The 17,493-nt window shown below is 38.9% G+C and overlaps 2 protein-coding genes across 5 annotated transcripts in view; one reads left to right on the top strand and one right to left on the bottom strand.

The window, feature by feature from the left end:
• fancm (FA complementation group M) overlaps positions 1-17,493 on the top strand; it is a 55,663-nt gene that overhangs the window by 2,870 nt on the left and 35,300 nt on the right. For 3 of the 4 annotated variants that reach the window (XM_058750174.1, XM_058750172.1, XM_058750173.1), the window contains exons 3-6: positions 333-505; positions 587-664; positions 939-1,097; positions 16,089-16,220. In XM_058750174.1, the coding sequence (XP_058606157.1) occupies positions 333-505; positions 587-664; positions 939-1,097; positions 16,089-16,220 (542 nt within the window). Of the gene's footprint in view, positions 1-332; positions 506-586; positions 665-938; positions 1,098-14,888; positions 14,945-15,945; positions 15,986-16,088; positions 16,221-17,493 lie in introns of those variants that run through there. The other variant, XM_058750175.1, reaches the window with a different exon arrangement.
• soul3 (heme-binding protein soul3) lies at positions 3,649-12,584 on the bottom strand. The gene is made up of 5 exons (XM_058750184.1): positions 12,215-12,584; positions 9,129-9,223; positions 7,354-7,495; positions 5,241-5,424; positions 3,649-4,652 (listed from the first exon to the last, which is right to left on the bottom strand). The coding sequence occupies exons 1-5, from the start codon at positions 12,405-12,407 to the stop codon at positions 4,481-4,483; spliced, it is 786 nt and encodes a 261-aa protein (XP_058606167.1). The 5' UTR covers positions 12,408-12,584; the 3' UTR covers positions 3,649-4,480.

Genomic DNA, 17,493 nt, shown 5'->3' with positions numbered 1-17,493 from the left:
GCTCGTTTCCAAATCCTTACACACACTCCAACCTAAAATAATCACAAGATTCGAAAAAGTTGAAGCGAATCACAAGGGTGTTCACAGTGGGCTGTGTTTATATTAAACTCACGTCATAAAAGCATTCTGAGCCGAGGTGAGATTACAGCACAAGCGCTCTTCTTCATCAGTATTTGAGTGCGTGGATAAAAACTAGAGCAGAGCGCCATCTGCTGTTAACATATAAGCTCAGAATCCATTCCAGAGAGAATCACGATACATTCGGAAATCTCAGAATTGATTCTGCATTGATTTATCGTCACAGCTCTAATGCTGGTGTGTGTTTGCTGTAGGCTCGACGGCGGCGCAGCAGCGGAGGGAGCTCTGGAGATCCAAGCGCATCTTCTTCTTGACTCCTCAGGTGATGGTGAACGATCTGAGCCGTAACACCTGTCCGGCCGCACAGGTCAGGTGCGTGGTGATCGACGAGGCCCACAAGGCCACCGGGAACCACGCGTACTGTCAGGTAGAGCTTCACCTGCTTTACTGAGACACAGCCCGGTGCATGATGGGAGATCCGTTCTGATCGTTTGTGTTCGTTCTGCAGGTGATTCGTGAGCTGTGCAACCAAGCGCAGCAGTTCCGTGTTCTAGCGCTCAGCGCCACACCTGGAGGAGACGTCAAGGTGAGATTCGGAGAAATGTGTCTCAGCAATGGATGCTCTGCAGTGAATGGGTGCCGTCAGAATGAGAGTCTGATAAAAACATCACAATAATCCACACCACTCCAGTCCATCAGTTAACATCTGGAGAAGACAAAAGCTGAAACAAATCCAGCATTAAGACGTTTTTAACTGGACTCTGACGGCACCCATTCACTGCAGTGTTAAGATGACGTCCATCAGATCAGACTCATCTCTCGATATCAGATGTGTGTTTTATGTGATGTGTGTGTTTCAGGCGGTGCAGCAGGTGATCTCTAACCTGCTGATCTCTCACATCGAGCTGCGATCGGAGGACAGTCCAGACGTCCAGGCGCACGTCCATCAGCGCAGTCTGGAGAAGATGGTGGTTCCGCCGGGAGAGGCGCTCACCCAGTATCAGACGCGATACCTGCAGGTACGTCTCCCGATGATCTGATGTGCTTCAGCGTCACTGGAGGTTCCTCACGAGACTGGGAGAGTGTGTAGGTGTATCTGACCTGTGTCGTGTGGTGTTCAGGGTGGATGAGAGACGGCTGGACGATTCACGTGTGACTGTGTTTAAAACACAGTGGAATCAGACCAGGGCCAGTGTTCACAAAACATCTTAAGGTTAACAGTAACTCATAACTCACTGATTTAGGAGAAAATCGTAAAAATAATGGACGTGTCAGTCCTAAAGGTAGGACTGCTAAATTTTTGCTCTAAGAGTATTTCACAAAGTGTTTTAGTGCTAAAACTAGCTCCTAAATCTGTGAAAGGTGGAGTCCTACGTCTCTGAATCCAAGCCACAAACTCCTAAAACAATAATAATGAGCTTTTATAAAGGTATCGCCTTTGGTTATCCTTTGATTATATCCTCGTTTTCATTAACCAGCTGAGCAAGAAGTAACATGTTCTTGTGTCCAGTTTGGTTTTCTTTAACATTTGCACGTCTTACTATCAGCCGTGATGATTCCACTCTGTTAATTAAGACTATTTATATGCATATTCACTAATTATGAGAAGCACACATGTAAGAGGCTTGTTTAATTAGTGGCACTTAGCCTGCATTTAAAAATCTTTATTTGAATGGCAATTAACATTTTTATTTTTAAAGCTTTATTTGAATATGGCAACATTCAATATTCCTATGAATATTGACAGAGACTATCAGCCAATCACTGCTTATGAGCATGCTGACATCATCCATAGCAACGAGGTCAGCCCCGCCCCCTTACTCTGAGCTTAACACTTCTCTCTGTTCCTCGGCACAAGTTTGTCTCAGCAGCTTTCTGAAGAGGTTTTAAGAGAAAACTCTTTTACTGCTATTTAGGAGAACTCTTAGTGGTGAGATGATCTGTTTTGAGAATACGGGCCAGCAGTGATTTCTTCCACTCTTGTTGTTGTTGTGTGTTAAAGTGTTTTGGAGGATGTTTCATCAGAGCAGTTATGTGGATAAGTCAGTGCGAGAGACGACAGTGTTCCTCTGATCTGCTTGTGTTTGTTGGGTTGTTGTCGCCCTCTGCTGGTGTCCGATCATCATCACGCGCTGCTGGACTGCTGTCTGACCGTGTTTTGGTTTCTCGTTCATGTCTGCAGTGCTTTACTCCCGCTGAGCAGAACTCCACATGAAGGCTTGTTTGGTTTATTCACGTCTCACCGGAGCGCTGGAATGTTTGGTTCCGCCGGCGCAGACCAGCAGATCCGTGAGCTTCAGCTCGGAGACGTGAAACAGCCTCTTTACATGATCTGTGATCTCGCTCAGAACGCTCTGCTTTATCACGCATCAGCTCCTTCATTCACTGCAGGGATTCACAGAGGTTTTGTCAGCCGAAACCCTTTCAGTATTATAATATTATATATAATATTTATTTACAAAATGTTATTGTGATGTTTAGAATATTTTTTGAAGTCCCCTGGGATCTTTAGTTAAAATATCAGTTCCAAAAATGATTAATCATTAAAAAAATTCAATTAAACATCCACAGAAATTATAAAATGTGCGTGTATGTGTGTATATATATATATATATATATATATATATATATATATATATATGTGATCAGTAAGATTTTTAATGTTTTTTAAGGGAGTCTCTTCTGCTCATCAAGGCTGTATTTATTCCATCAGAAATACAGAAAAAACAGTAATATTGTAAAATCTTATTGCAATTTCTAATATTGGTTTCCTATTTTAATATACTTTAAAATAAAATGTATTTCTGTATTTTCAGCATCATTACTGCAGTCTTCAGTGTCACATGATCCTTCAGAAATCATTCTAATATGCTGATTTATTATGAGTGTTGAAACTGTTGTGCTGCTTAATATTGTTTTTTGGAACGTGATACTTTTTTCTTTGATTCTTTGATGAATACAAAGTTAAAAAGAGCAGCATTTGTTCAAAATAGAAATCTTTTCTAATAATATAAGTCTTTACTATGACTTTTTATTCATTTAACCCATCCCTCCTGAATAAAAGTATTAATTTATTTTTAAAAAAATTATATATATAGTATATTGTAACACCAATTTTTTTTTAAAATAAATGCTATTGTTTTTAACTTTTTATTAATCAGAGAATCCCCCCAAAAATATGAAGCAGCACAACGGTTTCCAACATTGATTATAAATCAGTATATTAGAATGATTTCTGAAGGATCATGTGACACTGAAGACTGGAGAAATGATTTTAAAAGTATTTTAAAATAGAAACTGTTATTTTAAATTGCAATATTTCCCAAAATTACAGCTTTCTTCTGTATTTTTGATCAAATAGATACAGCCTTGATGAGCAGAAGAAACTTCTTTAAAAAACATAAAAAAATCTTACAGATCTCAAACTTTTGAGTGGCAGTGTATATGTAAACATATAATATATATATATATATACACATACATAATTGCAGTGTCCCAAGTCCCCATGAGATTTTAAACTAATATATCAGTTCCAAAAAATACGAATCATTAAAAAACACACTTGTTGAATTAAATTTCAAATTGAATTTTAATTATTCAGATGGTCTTGTGTAGGTAGGGTTGAAAACTTCTGGTAAATTTCCAGAATTTTTGAAAATCCTCAGAAGCTATTTCTAAAGTTTCTGGAAACGTTCTGCCCTTTTGCAACCCTGTGCGTGTAGTTTATGATGGTCTGTGTTCCTGGCTGCATTCTTGTCGGATCAAACCCTGAACTTTTGACATTCTCTGTGAATTCAGCTTTGTGTTGGTTTGTCGGCTCTGATTGGCTGGAGCTGATCTGACATCATCAGTCATCACAGGCCAGCATTTCAGCAATAGTTTATTCAGATCAGAACAGAAATATGAACAGAAGCATTCAGAAATTCACAGTGGCTGTAGTGTTTATACTGAGGACAGACGAGCGTTTACATTCCCAGCCGTCAAACCCTGATCAGAGATCAGCCCATTCACTTCATCCAGAAAACGCTTTCATTGTGTTTGTTTGACATCTGTGCTTGTAACAGAGACGTTTAAAAAAATACTTAACAAAAATAGCACTATGACAATATAGTATATAGATATATGTGCATCTATTATATACGGATTTGTTGATTATCACTACTAGCGCGAGAGACAGACAGACAGAAGACGGAAGGTACTGATGATTGTCTTACAGCAACAGCGTTTCACAGAGCGATTGATTGACGTCCAGTTGGTGTTGGTGTAGCTTATAATCAGTGCGACGCATATAAACAGCAGCTCTGCTCACGGGGAATCAGGAACTACGGGATGGCTGTAACGCCCTGCGCTCGCTCCACTGTGGTCTTTGCGAGGTGCAGAGGATTCTGGGTAGGGGGGGGGCTCAGGGCCGCTCCAGGAACCAGATCTCGTTCTGCCGGTGGGCCGCCGCGGGGTTGGTGTATCCTGCCACGATGAAGGAGTCGCTGACGCAGACGGCCGGACGGTCCAGAGACTCGGCCAGACTGTTGATCTCGTGGATGATGGTCAGCTCGTTAGTGGCGCCCGTGAACGCCCTGAGTCACATGACACAGGAAAGAACCAGTACAAATCATTTCGACTCGTTCCTCAGTTAGTCATGTTTACTGTAGTACACTTACAGTGGAGGTCTGTGGGATTAAGATTACTTTCATTAATTCCCTCAACAAATGTAATTTTTATTTAAGAACCAGGAGCCAAAATCATTTTTATAATATGTAAGAGAATTTTAAAAAGTCTTATTTCTAGACCTTGCAGCAAAGCAGTGCTTTCAACTTCATCTACTTCTGAATTGTCATTTAGAGGTGTAGATGAATTCAGTGACTTTACTGATTCCCATGTGGACATCATGATAGATTATTTCTATAGTGCTTTATACACTACAGCTTCACTGTGATGAACAGGAATAACGGTTGATGTAATGCGCTCCGTGGATTGGTGTTGACTGGTTTTACAGATACTTGATTGGCTATTCCTCACTCTTTGATGCATCTGCCAGACGCTTTTATCCAAAGCAACTTACACATTAACATTTGCTCAGTTCTTGCATTCCCTGGGAATCGAACCCATGACCTTCAGTGAAAGTGTATTACTGTAATGGTGCTTAGTGTTAGTATTTTTCTCACCGGGTGTAGACGGTAGCGGCGGGCCACTGCTCGATGGCGATCTCGGGGTCGTACGGCCGCGGCGGGTCGCTCTGGTGCTGGGTGGGCAGGTAATACGCTACGGTCACGGCCCGCGACATAGTCGTGTGCATCTCATCGGTGCGCACCACCGTCACGATGGGTATCGTCATGCCCAGATAACTGCCTGCAGAGAGAAACCAATCCCAGTTTGAGTGAGCGTGTTTGAGATTATTTTGAATGTAATATTTTGCCACAATTTTATTCTTTTTTTATATCAAGGAATCACAGTTTTGAATAAAAATATTAGCAGATGTCAGTCCGCCAGTGCTAAGAGTTGATGACATGCAGCTGATGATCGGCTCTATGAAGAACATATTGCTAGAGCTGATATTCACACAGAATGCGTTTGTGCGGAAAAACACCAGACGTAAGGCCCTATGAAACCTGTTTAATTTTTTTCCCCAAATTGTGTTTTATTTTTTTCCAAATTCCATTTTTTCCGTTTTAATTTTTCTGGATTGCGTTTTTTTTTTTTTTCGTTTAATATTCTTGACTTCTTTTTAATGGTTAAATTAAATTTTATTAATCAAAAAACATGTCTAATTAATTAAAATCATGACACTTCACAACAATTTATTAAAAGTTGAACAAAAATTACATGTTTAGGGCCCTATGAAATGTTTTATTTTTTCTCACCATATTTTTTATTGTTATCAGATTCTTTGTTTTAGCATGTCTAATTATTTGAATGCATACTTGATTTATTCAAATGTATTCTTAAAACAGCCGTATGAAATGTTTTTTCCCTCAGAAATTCTGTGTTGTGTATTTCAAATTTTCTGGATATCAAATGAAGGCATAAAATATTAATTTCATTTATCTTTTAATTAATGAAAATTAAGAAAATTCATTTTTTGGCAAACAAAGGGGATTTACTATTAAAATTAAATCATGGAAGAAATGTTGCGTGATTATACCTAAAAAAAAAAAATCATGTTTGTTTCATTTTAGTAGTAGTAGTAGTAGTAGGCCATGTACATTCTACTGAACAATAGTAATATTTCTGGCACAATGTCTTCAAGTTAAACCGGACTCTTATTTTGACGGGTTGCTGTGAATACCTTTACAGGCCTTTAACTGAAAATTGAGTGTTTAATCTTATCATTATACATTACTGACACTCTATCCTCCAATTTGATACTGTTAAGTGCTTTGACACAATCTGTATTGTAAAAGCGCTATATAAATAAAGGTGACTTGACAGGTCTGTGTGTCGATATGATATGACGCTAGTTTTACTCAAATGAAACGGTAAAATGCTTAGGAAGTGACTCTCAGAGCAGTTCTGGAGATGTTGTTCATGTATTTATGTCCTCATTTGGTGAGACGGCAGACGCTGAAATCACCGCGAGAGTCTCACACTCTTCAGTATCCGCGTAGTAAACAAAACCGCGCGTCTGCGCCATTCATTCACACAGACCATACAGGATTCATATTTAAATGGTATTTTTGCGGCTTAATATTCACAGAAACTAGTCCATATTTAAGTGTAATCACCTACTTTTAATTCATTCCAAATGTGACAAATTCTGTGACGTTCCGTGTTATACAGTAAATTCTGTTTTTTATGACTGGATTCCGTACGCGTTTTTCGCATCGCGGAAATCATAGGGCCCTACAGATGTGGGAAAAACACAATCTTGTGACGCCATCTGAGTTTCTTTAACTCAAGTGCCTTGTTTTTAGACGCCGTTTCATGAGCAAAAGATACGAGTCACGACACAATGGTCAAACACGTCCGTCAAGCACAGGTTCACACAGAAAAACAATGCCTTCATATTTCATGCAACTTTTCTGCATATATATTTAACAAGTGAATTTGTTGTACGTTTATGTTGAACTTCATGTGTGCTACACTTGGAACAGAACTTTCTTTAACCCGATGGTTCATAAAGAGAATGTTACCTGAATTGTGTTTGTTATTAAGTTGACCAGTTAAACATGGAAAAAAAAAAACTAAATTATTATCTTGAATCAGTCAAACTTTCTGAAAATAATCTAGATTTGATGTTTTATCAGTCTGAGTCTGGAGGAGTTGAGTGCGTTTATGGACCTGCTGAGTTCTGCTGGCAGATGTATCTCATGATCTTCATGAAGCCGTAGCAGATGCTCTGTTCATACGTGTCCTCGTGAACGGTGATACAGGCCCAGTGCGCTTTCTCATAGTGACGCTTCTCGAACACCACCTCACCGCACTACAACACACAAACACACAACAGCAGAGTCAGTGGAGGAACTGATCAAACACTCGTATACAAACACATGCAGATACATCAGAGAGGATTTGGTTTGATGTAATAATTTGACTTACAAATTTTTTTTTCCACGTACAAACATTTGAGAAGCTGTGGAGAGAAGCAGTGAAAGTGTAGGTCGCATTTCTTGGTTTCATGTTGAAAGGGTGTTTGTTGTGAATATTTAGAGGAGGTGACAAAAGTTGATCTAGTTCATATTTACACATGTTGGAGGGGACTTAACTGTTTAAAAAGCTGTTGTTCAGCAATAACTTATTAGGTTTACATTGAAATTTTATGAATTAAATGCTTAGAAACATTTAGAGACTGATTACAAAAAATGTATCTCGGGGGATATGTCTCTCTTTTAGGGGTATAAATCAAGATATTAAAACACACACACACACACACATATATATATATATATATATATATATATATGACTGTGATTTTGTGGCTCGTTTTAGAAAATCAAATATTTTTGTAATCTTGACAAATCGCATATCGTTGGAAATATCTGACAGTCAAGGTTTTGTAATAGAAGTGATATTGTGACAGAAAATGATTGATTTGAGACAGAAAACTGCATCAGAAAAATTCAATAGAGTTTGGGTGTACCCCAGTGGTTATTTTTGGTATAGTGCCCAAACGAAATTTCACTGGAACCATAATTGTGATATCAACTTCAGATTTGGAACATAACTTGGATAGACATGGCTTTGATTTCATAGAAATTTTAGAGTGCAACATTTGATAAAATGTATTTTATATAAAATAAAAATAGTATACTACGTGATCTTTACTGTAAACTTTTTTTTACACCCTTATTTTGAAATGCTTTCACTTCAGCAATAATCTGCTATGTGTCTTCTTTAAAAAGAGACCAACCTTAGGTCTGTATTCCAGATAGTTCAGGAATTACAACCATGTTTTAACAAGCATTGACAAGCAAGTGTTCTGTTTTCAGTGAATTTATACCCCAAAGGAGCGACGTATCCTGGGGGGATACAAACATTAAAATCAAACATAAGAAAAAAAATCATGAAATTGTATTATTTGAGTTCCAATATGATGGAAAATAGCAATAAATTAATTTTCTGATGTCTCTTTATGGTTTTGCCCTTTTTAGGGTTAAATCTATTTGGCAAATTATTTATTGAATCAATTCAGAGAATTTGAGCTGTTCTGATATCTTGTGTGTTTGATGTTGATTAGATTGACCGGCGCTCTGCAGCAGATGCTGACGCAATTCAGCTTCTGGAGATTTCATAATATTCACTTTTAGCACCATATTGTCACATGAGCCATTTTTTAAATTTTTTTTATCCCATCCAGGGGCCTCCGGCTCTGGTTCGTTTCTGACTTTCATGGAAAGTATCAATTAATGGAAGTAGGTGGAGTTGAATGATTTCAGCAGCCAATCAAACAGTGACTTGATTCATCATCCTCATGTCAGGTTTAATGGCACATTCACGCAGCTGCGTTTGATCACATGCATTACTGGCACTGATGATGTAGACTGTGCTAGTTTGATTCCTCTGGCGTGGCGTTACAGTGAGTGTTCTCAGATGTCTGATTGGTCAGCGGTACGCACCTTCTCCTTGCGTGTGATGAGCGTGTGGGGCACCTGCTCCCGCGTGTGTGCACCGTCGTTATTGGTGGTGATCTGATGGATGGGTTCGGCCATGTCTGTGGAACACGGAGCAGATTGACATCAACGTTCAGCTCGGATTCTGCTTCATCACACTGAACCATTTGTTTATTGTGACTGTGTCATGATGTTAGGGTTAGGGATGCTGACATTTCTTCCCGCTGTGACCCACGATTCTCTGATCTGGTCACGAGGGGCTCTCTGGCCGAGCGTTAGCCGCACATCTGCCCTGCGGGACATCAACGAGCAGCGACAGCAAACACTTCATCAGTCAGTTTACCCAGAACCCTCTGCGTGGGTGAATTCAGATTTACACATCAGTCATCACGTACATATGAACAGATGTACAGTAGTGTGAGATACTGTAAATACAGTACCATGTGATTTTTTTGTTTGTTTGTTTTTCTTTTCTCAAGGAGCATGTGCTCTTAATTTGACAAATTTAGGAACACATCAGGAACTTTAGGAGCACAATAAAAATCTATCAAATAATGTTTAATAAAAGGATATGAGATAACATTACCAAGCAAAATTAATTTGAATTTGAATCCAAAAAGTACACTCAGTTTTTTTTAGATATTTCTACTTAAACTGTTTAATTAATAATTAGGGGAATTAATATTTTAAATGGAGAATTCTCCATTTAATTGTGTGCTGTTGTGATGCAGCTAATTGTGTAAACAAAATACTAATAACAGCCAGAAAAAAATACTTCTAATATAAACAAGCTGGAAATACACCTAGACTCTTATTTTGAAATGTTGTATCACAATTTTTGTTTTCTGCCCCAAAGACATCTTGTTACATGATTTAAGTTATTTAAAACTTTATGACCTTAAAAAATTTTTAGCTTTTTTTTTTTTTTATGGAGTTTCAAGGGGCCTACTTTTTATTCACACTTAAAAATAGATTTTACAAAAGCTCATCAATCACTGGAGTGATTCTGGATCGGTGTTAGTCACAGAATCACTCAGTGTCAACCATGACCTGATGGTTGCATAAACCACTCAGACTAGTCTTACTAGTTAGTCATCTCATTTTCTTTAAGATTGGTCATTACTCAGTCAGTTACATAAAGTAGATTGGCCTAATTTGAACCTGAAAAATAAGAGTGATTATAGAGTTTATTTAGCCGGCCACAGGGTCACACTTTACCTTGTATTTCACATTACTGATAAACCACAACACTGACCGCTTCTGACCGCAGAAACTGTGTGTTTTAGATTAACTAGTGTATAGTTTTACTACAGACTCAGTCTAAACACACTGTACAGTAAGATTTAGTTCATTAGCATGAGGCATCATGAACTAACAATCATTACAGCACTTACTCATGTGGTTAATGATTCCAGTTCATCGTTAATTCCTGTTGCTTCACAATGAATTAGTGTTCATTTATACAACTTAACACATTAGTATGTGTTGAAATGAACATTAATGAATTGTGTTCTTTTGTTAGTTCATGATTCACCTTGTAATAAATCATGTAAACAAATTAAATCTTACTGTAAGGTGTTAACTGGTTTATATTTCAGAGATTTTTTTCTGTTCATTAGCTGCAGATGGTATTGGAAACAAGCTGGAACACATGAAGAGCGATCGATGATTGAACTGAATCAGTGAATCGCGTGAATCTCTTACTGTAATGTGATGTTTGCTCTTCACGTGTGCAGTCGTGTAAAGCGCTTTACTGGACTGGATTTAGAAAGGCATTGGTCTGGACCAGACGAGCCTGATAATCTCTGTGAGATCTCAGCGCTGCTCCACAAACACACGTCACCTGATTTACAGAACAAACGCTTCACAGAGCGCCAGACCAGCGTTTGGATTCCAGCGCTTCAGAATCATTTTGTGTTATGAACTCTCTCTCACACATACTGCGCTCGATAACATGCAGAGAGCTGGGTCCGTCAGCGTCCTGTGATAATCTGATGAACTGGGTCAGAGAGACGCACACGTGAATCATGGGAAAATCCTGCTGCCGCTGCCTGGCTGAGAGTCACGCATACGTGCATGAGCGCACATCCGTCTCAAAACAAAACACTACATGCAAAAGCAAAACATGGAGATTTTGGGCTATTTTGCTTCCACATCATTCAAACTAGTGGAAAGAAAACATCCAAAATACATATTTAAACATTTATTTTATTGCACTTTATCTTACACCAAACTGGCCATTTTCATCTGTTGTTGTGGACTCTAATATAGTTATAGTTATATATTTATCATTATAGTTATTGTTCCTGGTGCGAAGGGCTTTTAGTTGCTGTCGCTTTAAATGCTTGAGCTCTTTAAATCAGGATGGATTCTGATTGGCTGTCAGTATTTTTATTATTTATAAGCTCAGAAATCCTACTGAAAATGATTGCAATGATATCATACTTCCTTTTCTCATTGTTTTTAATAATCAAATTTTTTATGTGTGCTAAAAAAAAAAAAGTGAATAGAGAGTGAAGCTAAATTGACTGTTTATTCTGTACTAATGTGTTTACGGTGTGTTTTATACCCATATGAGCTACATTACTGTAGAAGCCATGGAATAAAAATATAAAAACGTAATTGAAACTTTTATCTTACAATTCAGAATAGTGAATTTGTATGGAATATAACTTTTTCCCTCATAATTCTGAGTTTACATCTCGCAATTCTGACTATTTTCTCAGAATTTTAAGTTTTATATCTCGCTCTTAAGTCTGAAGTGTGAGAGAGAAACTCAGAATCATTTTTGTGTGTATTTCTGTATTCAGTAGCAGACTGAAGCTCGCTCGCGCTGAGGACTGTTCCTCTGTGCTGCTCAAACAGTGAAACTAAAGCGTGTCGGTCTGTTATCTACACTTTATAGGCAGCGTGTCTCTGAGCCGCCTACACAGACGGCATACGCGCGCTTGAGTCGCGCTCCGCCGCGCTTTTGAGCTGCTGAGGGGAATGACGGTTAAACTGGCGCGAAACTCTTCCGCTGCGGTCGGTGTAAGTTAGTTAGTGAGGCGGCTGTGAATTGAGACGCGCCCCGCAGTTGTTGTTGTTTGTACCTGTCGGCACCTCCACCTGGTGTCCGCGGGCCACATCCCTCCAGTACTGCAGGAGTCTCCCCTGCTGCTCCTCCTCCTCCTCCTGCTCCTCCTCGGGACTGTCTGACAGCTGCTCCTCCGACACAGACTCCAGGTCCTCCAGCGTGATCATACCGCCGCCGCCGCCGTTCAACTGACACCCGCCGCGGTCCATCGCCGAATCCACTGAACGTCGATACTGAAAGCCTCACGCTTCACCTGCGCTTACGCGGATCCCACCGTCATGTCCGCGAACCGGAGCTATCGATCGTTAATCTCGCGTTATTCGTACGTGTTGTTTTGCAGACGCTACAGTAGTGACCTATTTAAGGGCAGCGTCGCGGTCACGTGATCACACAAGCTCCGCCCACCCAGCGCAAGAGTTTATAAATACATCAACACCCACAGCTCTGTAATAAACGCGCATATGAAAGTAGCACAGTATGAGATGTTCATCATGCTTCTAACTAGCAAAATTATACATGTATATGAATGACTGCAGTAGGAGGATATCATGTTTTTCCTGTTAATCTGCTTCAGTGTATAGAAAAAACACATCTCTTCTTTATTTGACCCTCTAACTCTAGCACTCTCTATTCGTTTTATAACTGCTTGCTTGCTTGCTTTCTTAAAAAAAGGCCTCTAACACCAGCCTTTTCTATTATTTTTCTATTCTATCTGCTTGTTTTTGTTGAACATATATATGTGATTCTGGCCTGGACCACAAAACCAGTCATAAGGGTCTTTTTTCTTTTTCTTTTCTTTTTTTTTTGAGATTTATATATCTAAAAGCTGAATAAATAGTCTTTCCATTGATGTATGGTTTGTTGGACAATATTTGTCTGAGATACAACTATTTGAAAATCTGAAATCTGAGGGTGCAAAAACATCTAAATATTGAGAAAATCACCTTTAAAGTTGTCCAAATGAAGTTCTTAGCAATGCATATTACTAATCAAAAATGAAGTTTTGGCATAAAAGAAAAATGTATAATTTTGAGCCATACAATGTATTGTTGGCTATTGCTACAAATATACCTGTGCTGCTTATGACTGCTTCTGTGCTCCAGGGACACTCAAGCTTATGATTAGCTGTTACACAACAATGTTCTACAATAACGTTACGTTATATCGCAAGGCTTTATTTTGGTTGAAAACATGTGTAAACAAAACAAAAAAAAAGCTTTCAAGATCAAGCAGAGCAAACGGAAAAATCAAGCAGACTGTGCCAGTTACAGTACAGAACGTAGGCTACATGTACTCGAGTCAGCCTATATTTATTGTGTTTACATTGTTTCACATATTAATTCTGAGAGAAACTATAATATCCACATGCTCGGGTGAAAGTTTGTTCCTCAGTCTGAAACAATAAGAACGCGCTGACAAAGATGACGTGTGCTAACAGTTTCTTAGCGCTTGTGTTAAACCACTCTCCCTCGAGGAACCTTTATATACAGTATGTCTGAAGATCATTTGGCTGTCAGATGCGCTCGTCTCGGCTCACTCGAGTACAGCTGCAGTCTTTCCTCAGTCCACTGTGTTTGGATTTCATCTGATTTCTCGTTGTGGTGGTGATATGATAAATCAGTTTCACTAGTTCATTTGATCAGAAGTAATTGCATTTAGTAAGATCATTTTTATCAAAGTAAATCCAAACTTTGCGAGGCAGATGACGACATTCTGTGATCGAATACTACCAACTTGCACACGCTCCACAGCGCCGCCCAGTGCATGTGGTTATAACTGTTTAGGATTTATCATGGATTCCCTGCATTTACAGCCAGCAAATCAACACACAGTAAAATTCGAATAGTGTTTTTATTGTTTGAATAATAATTACAGACCGAATATTCGAATGTTCGACTATTCATGCACACCCCTAATAAATATATATACAAGGCTGACTAAGACTTGCATATTAAGTTGGATAAAGTTGGCAAGAGATTCACAGATTCGACTTTTCCGGATCAATAACTCACGAGCAAAACGTTTTTACGACACAAATGACGCCTCTTTTCATTCGTAGTGATGTAGTAAACGAGCTACAAGCGAGTTTTTCTGAAAACAAGCTTTCCTCCGCTCTGTACAAAACACATTGATCTCAATGCGCCGGCGTCTGAGAGACAAGTCCTAAGGGACCGTCTGCAAAGTGCAAAACGTGAAAAATGTTACTAATAAAATACTCAACTTCACAGTAACACACTATATCACTGCTCTCCTGCTGGTTATACTACAACACCTATTTTGTAAAAATACAATAATTGCTTTTACACATTTTTTTTAATGATTTTTTAATCATGAAAAACAGTTAATTTCATTGTAACACACTGTACTATGTGAACTGAACAGTGATGTGTAAACTGAATTTGGTGAAAGTACAGTGTGTTACATTGAAGTTACTAACTATATAAAAAAAAAATAATAATCCAAAAGCAGTTATTTTCTAAATGAGTGTTGTAGTATAACCAGCAGGAGAGCAGTGATGTACAGTGTGTTACTGTGAAGTTGAGTATTTTATTAGTAACATTTTTCACGTTTTGCACTTTGCAGACGGTCCCTTAGGACTTGTCTCTCAGACGCCGGCGCATTGAGATCAATGTGTTTTGTACAGAGCGGAGGAAAGCTTGTTTTCAGAAAAACTCGCTTGTAGCTCGTTTACTACATCACTACGAATGAAAAGAGGCGTCATTTGTGTCGTAAAAACGTTTTGCTCGTGAGTTATTGATCCGGAAAACTTGCCAACTTTACCGGACTTGCATATTATGGCGCTCTTGTTGGTTTTGATTGTTTCTATTGTCATCATTTTGTAAGACGCTTTGGATAAAAGTGTCTGCTAAATGTAGAGCTCTGTGTGTGTGTGTGTGTGTGTGTGTGTGTGTGTGTGTGTTTCAGGTCAGTGTTTGATAGGCTTCGTTCACTATCTCCCCTGAGTTTTATCACACTTTAGCCAGAAATACATGTATGAGTCCTTGAACTGCTGCTTGTGTTTGTCTGCTGGATGATTTCAGCTGCTGTGAATGGAGATTTTCAGATGAAAGTTCAGGTTTATTCTAAATCTGGATCACAGCATTAGCCTGGAACGAACCAGGAAAACACTTCATGCTGCAGATAAACATGACCACACTTACAAGCAGAAACACTTTATTTGTACCTTCATTGAAAAGTTTGTAATAATTACTTTTTTTTTTTTTTTTTTGCTGTTTTTGAAATAAGCATTTCAGCTCAGCAAAGCTGCATTTATTTGATCAAAAAACAGTGAAATATTATTACAATTTAAAACAGCTGTTTTCTATGTGAATATGTGTTAAACTGTAATTTATTTCTGTGATGCAGCTGTATTTTCAGCATCATTACTGCAGTCTTCAGTGTCACATGATCTTCAGAAATCATTCTAATATGCTGATTTACTGCTCAACAAACATTTCTGATTATTATCAATGTTGAAAACAGTCGTGCTGCACAATATTTTAGTAGAAACTGTGATGCATTTTATTTTTCAGGATTCACAGATGAATAGACTCTCTGAGAGGCTGATCCATGCTTTTAGTTGAATGATCTGAGTGTATTTAACAATCATAATTCTTAAGATACGTAGGGACAGATATGTGTTTGTCCTGAATTGGAGAGGTTCGGGTCTCAGCGGTGATTGTTTGTCGAGATGAAGTGATCAGAGAAAGAGTCCTGAAAGATCGAATGTCCATTTTTGCTCAGCAGGGCAGCAAACACTCGTCCAGTGAGCATAAAAGATGAAGACGTGAGTGGAATATGTGGCGTGATTGTGTTGAAAAGAGACGTCCGAGTGCTCCATTGTACTGCTGTAATGATTCTCAAACAGCTCTGGCCTGTTTTTCCCGCAGGTATTGGAGAAGTTTACGTCCCGTCTGACCCAGATGAGGCTGTTGAATCAGCGTGACCTCCGCTCGCTCACAAAATACCAGATCATTCTGGCCCGAGAACAGTTCAGACGCAACCCGGTGCCACACATCCAGGTACGGCAGACGCATCACTCACCTGAGCGTCCCACACGCAGACTTTACCTGTGTTTGATCACACATTCATGCTTTTACAGTTTACATGGTGTTTTCTTTTCATCTTGTCTCCATATAATGCATTTACATTAGTGTTAATACCAGGAGCGTAGCCAGAAAAGAGACTCTGGGTGTGCATCAGAAAAACTGGGTGTGCCACATTTACTGTCAGATTAATGTGCAAAAAAAAACACCAAGACTGTGTTTTACTAACGTTACAGAACAGCCTGTAAAAATATATAACATCTCTAATTACGTAGTCGGAATGAAAAGGTGCATTTCTTTATTAAAGTTCATGCGGAGATGGCGAGTGCAGCGTCGCATTCGGCAACTTTATCTTTTCAGCCGACACTGACTGAGAAGAAATCATTAGTTTATTAACAAATAATTAAAATGTTTTCTTTTCCCTTCCCCCAACATATTCATAATCATTAGCCTACTTTTGCCATTGCGAGTTTTATACGTGTGCTTGAGCGCGGAATAGGCTATACGCCTATATATTAAAGGACGGTTAGTAGCCTGGGTTATTACATTAATCAATTTACGTGTGACTCGTGAAGTCTTTAGTCGGGGACAGGCGTACTCGGCACAAGGAACCGATCCATTTTTAAAATAAAATGCTGACAATTCAAAAAGTGCGCCTGCTAATCACGTCACGTTATATTGCAATGCACGAGCTATGAATGCGTAATAAGTCAAATGTTTTTATTTTATTTCATTTCTTATGGGTGCTATGGCCGTGCTTTGGTCTTTCTTGGGGGTGCTGAAGCATCTGCTCGCCCCTCCTTAGCGCCGCCCATGTTTATTACGATTAAAAAAGGTGACGATTAAGGGTGTGCCGGTGACACCCACAGTGGCAGCTGGCGCACCCGTGGCTACGCACCTGCTTAATACGTGCAGCGCTGCTGTGTTTACAGCGGTAACCAAGGAAACGCTGTATCACTGCTCCATGAGCGCCACCTGCTGTCAGAGAGAGGAACTGCGTCTCATTCAGCTCGTCTGCTGTTTCTGTTTCACGTAGCATAATTTCACAAAGCTAAAACCACACCGTTCTGTTTTTACTTGCAGTCTAATATAAATCAAACATTGCCCTTATTTTTTTTTGATTGATTCATGATTAAAATGCAGCGGTTGCCTTGCCACTAATTTCAAATGGTCAAAAAATGTTATTTTATAAGTAATTATTCAGTTTCTGTACCTGAACACCTACAAACATAAAAACTTAAGCAAAATT

This window comes from Onychostoma macrolepis, chromosome 17, assembly GCF_012432095.1.
Source record: "Onychostoma macrolepis isolate SWU-2019 chromosome 17, ASM1243209v1, whole genome shotgun sequence".
NCBI lineage: Eukaryota > Metazoa > Chordata > Actinopteri > Cypriniformes > Cyprinidae > Onychostoma > Onychostoma macrolepis.
The sequence above is the reverse complement of the archived record's forward strand: the minus strand, read 5'-3'. Positions and strand labels throughout refer to the sequence as shown.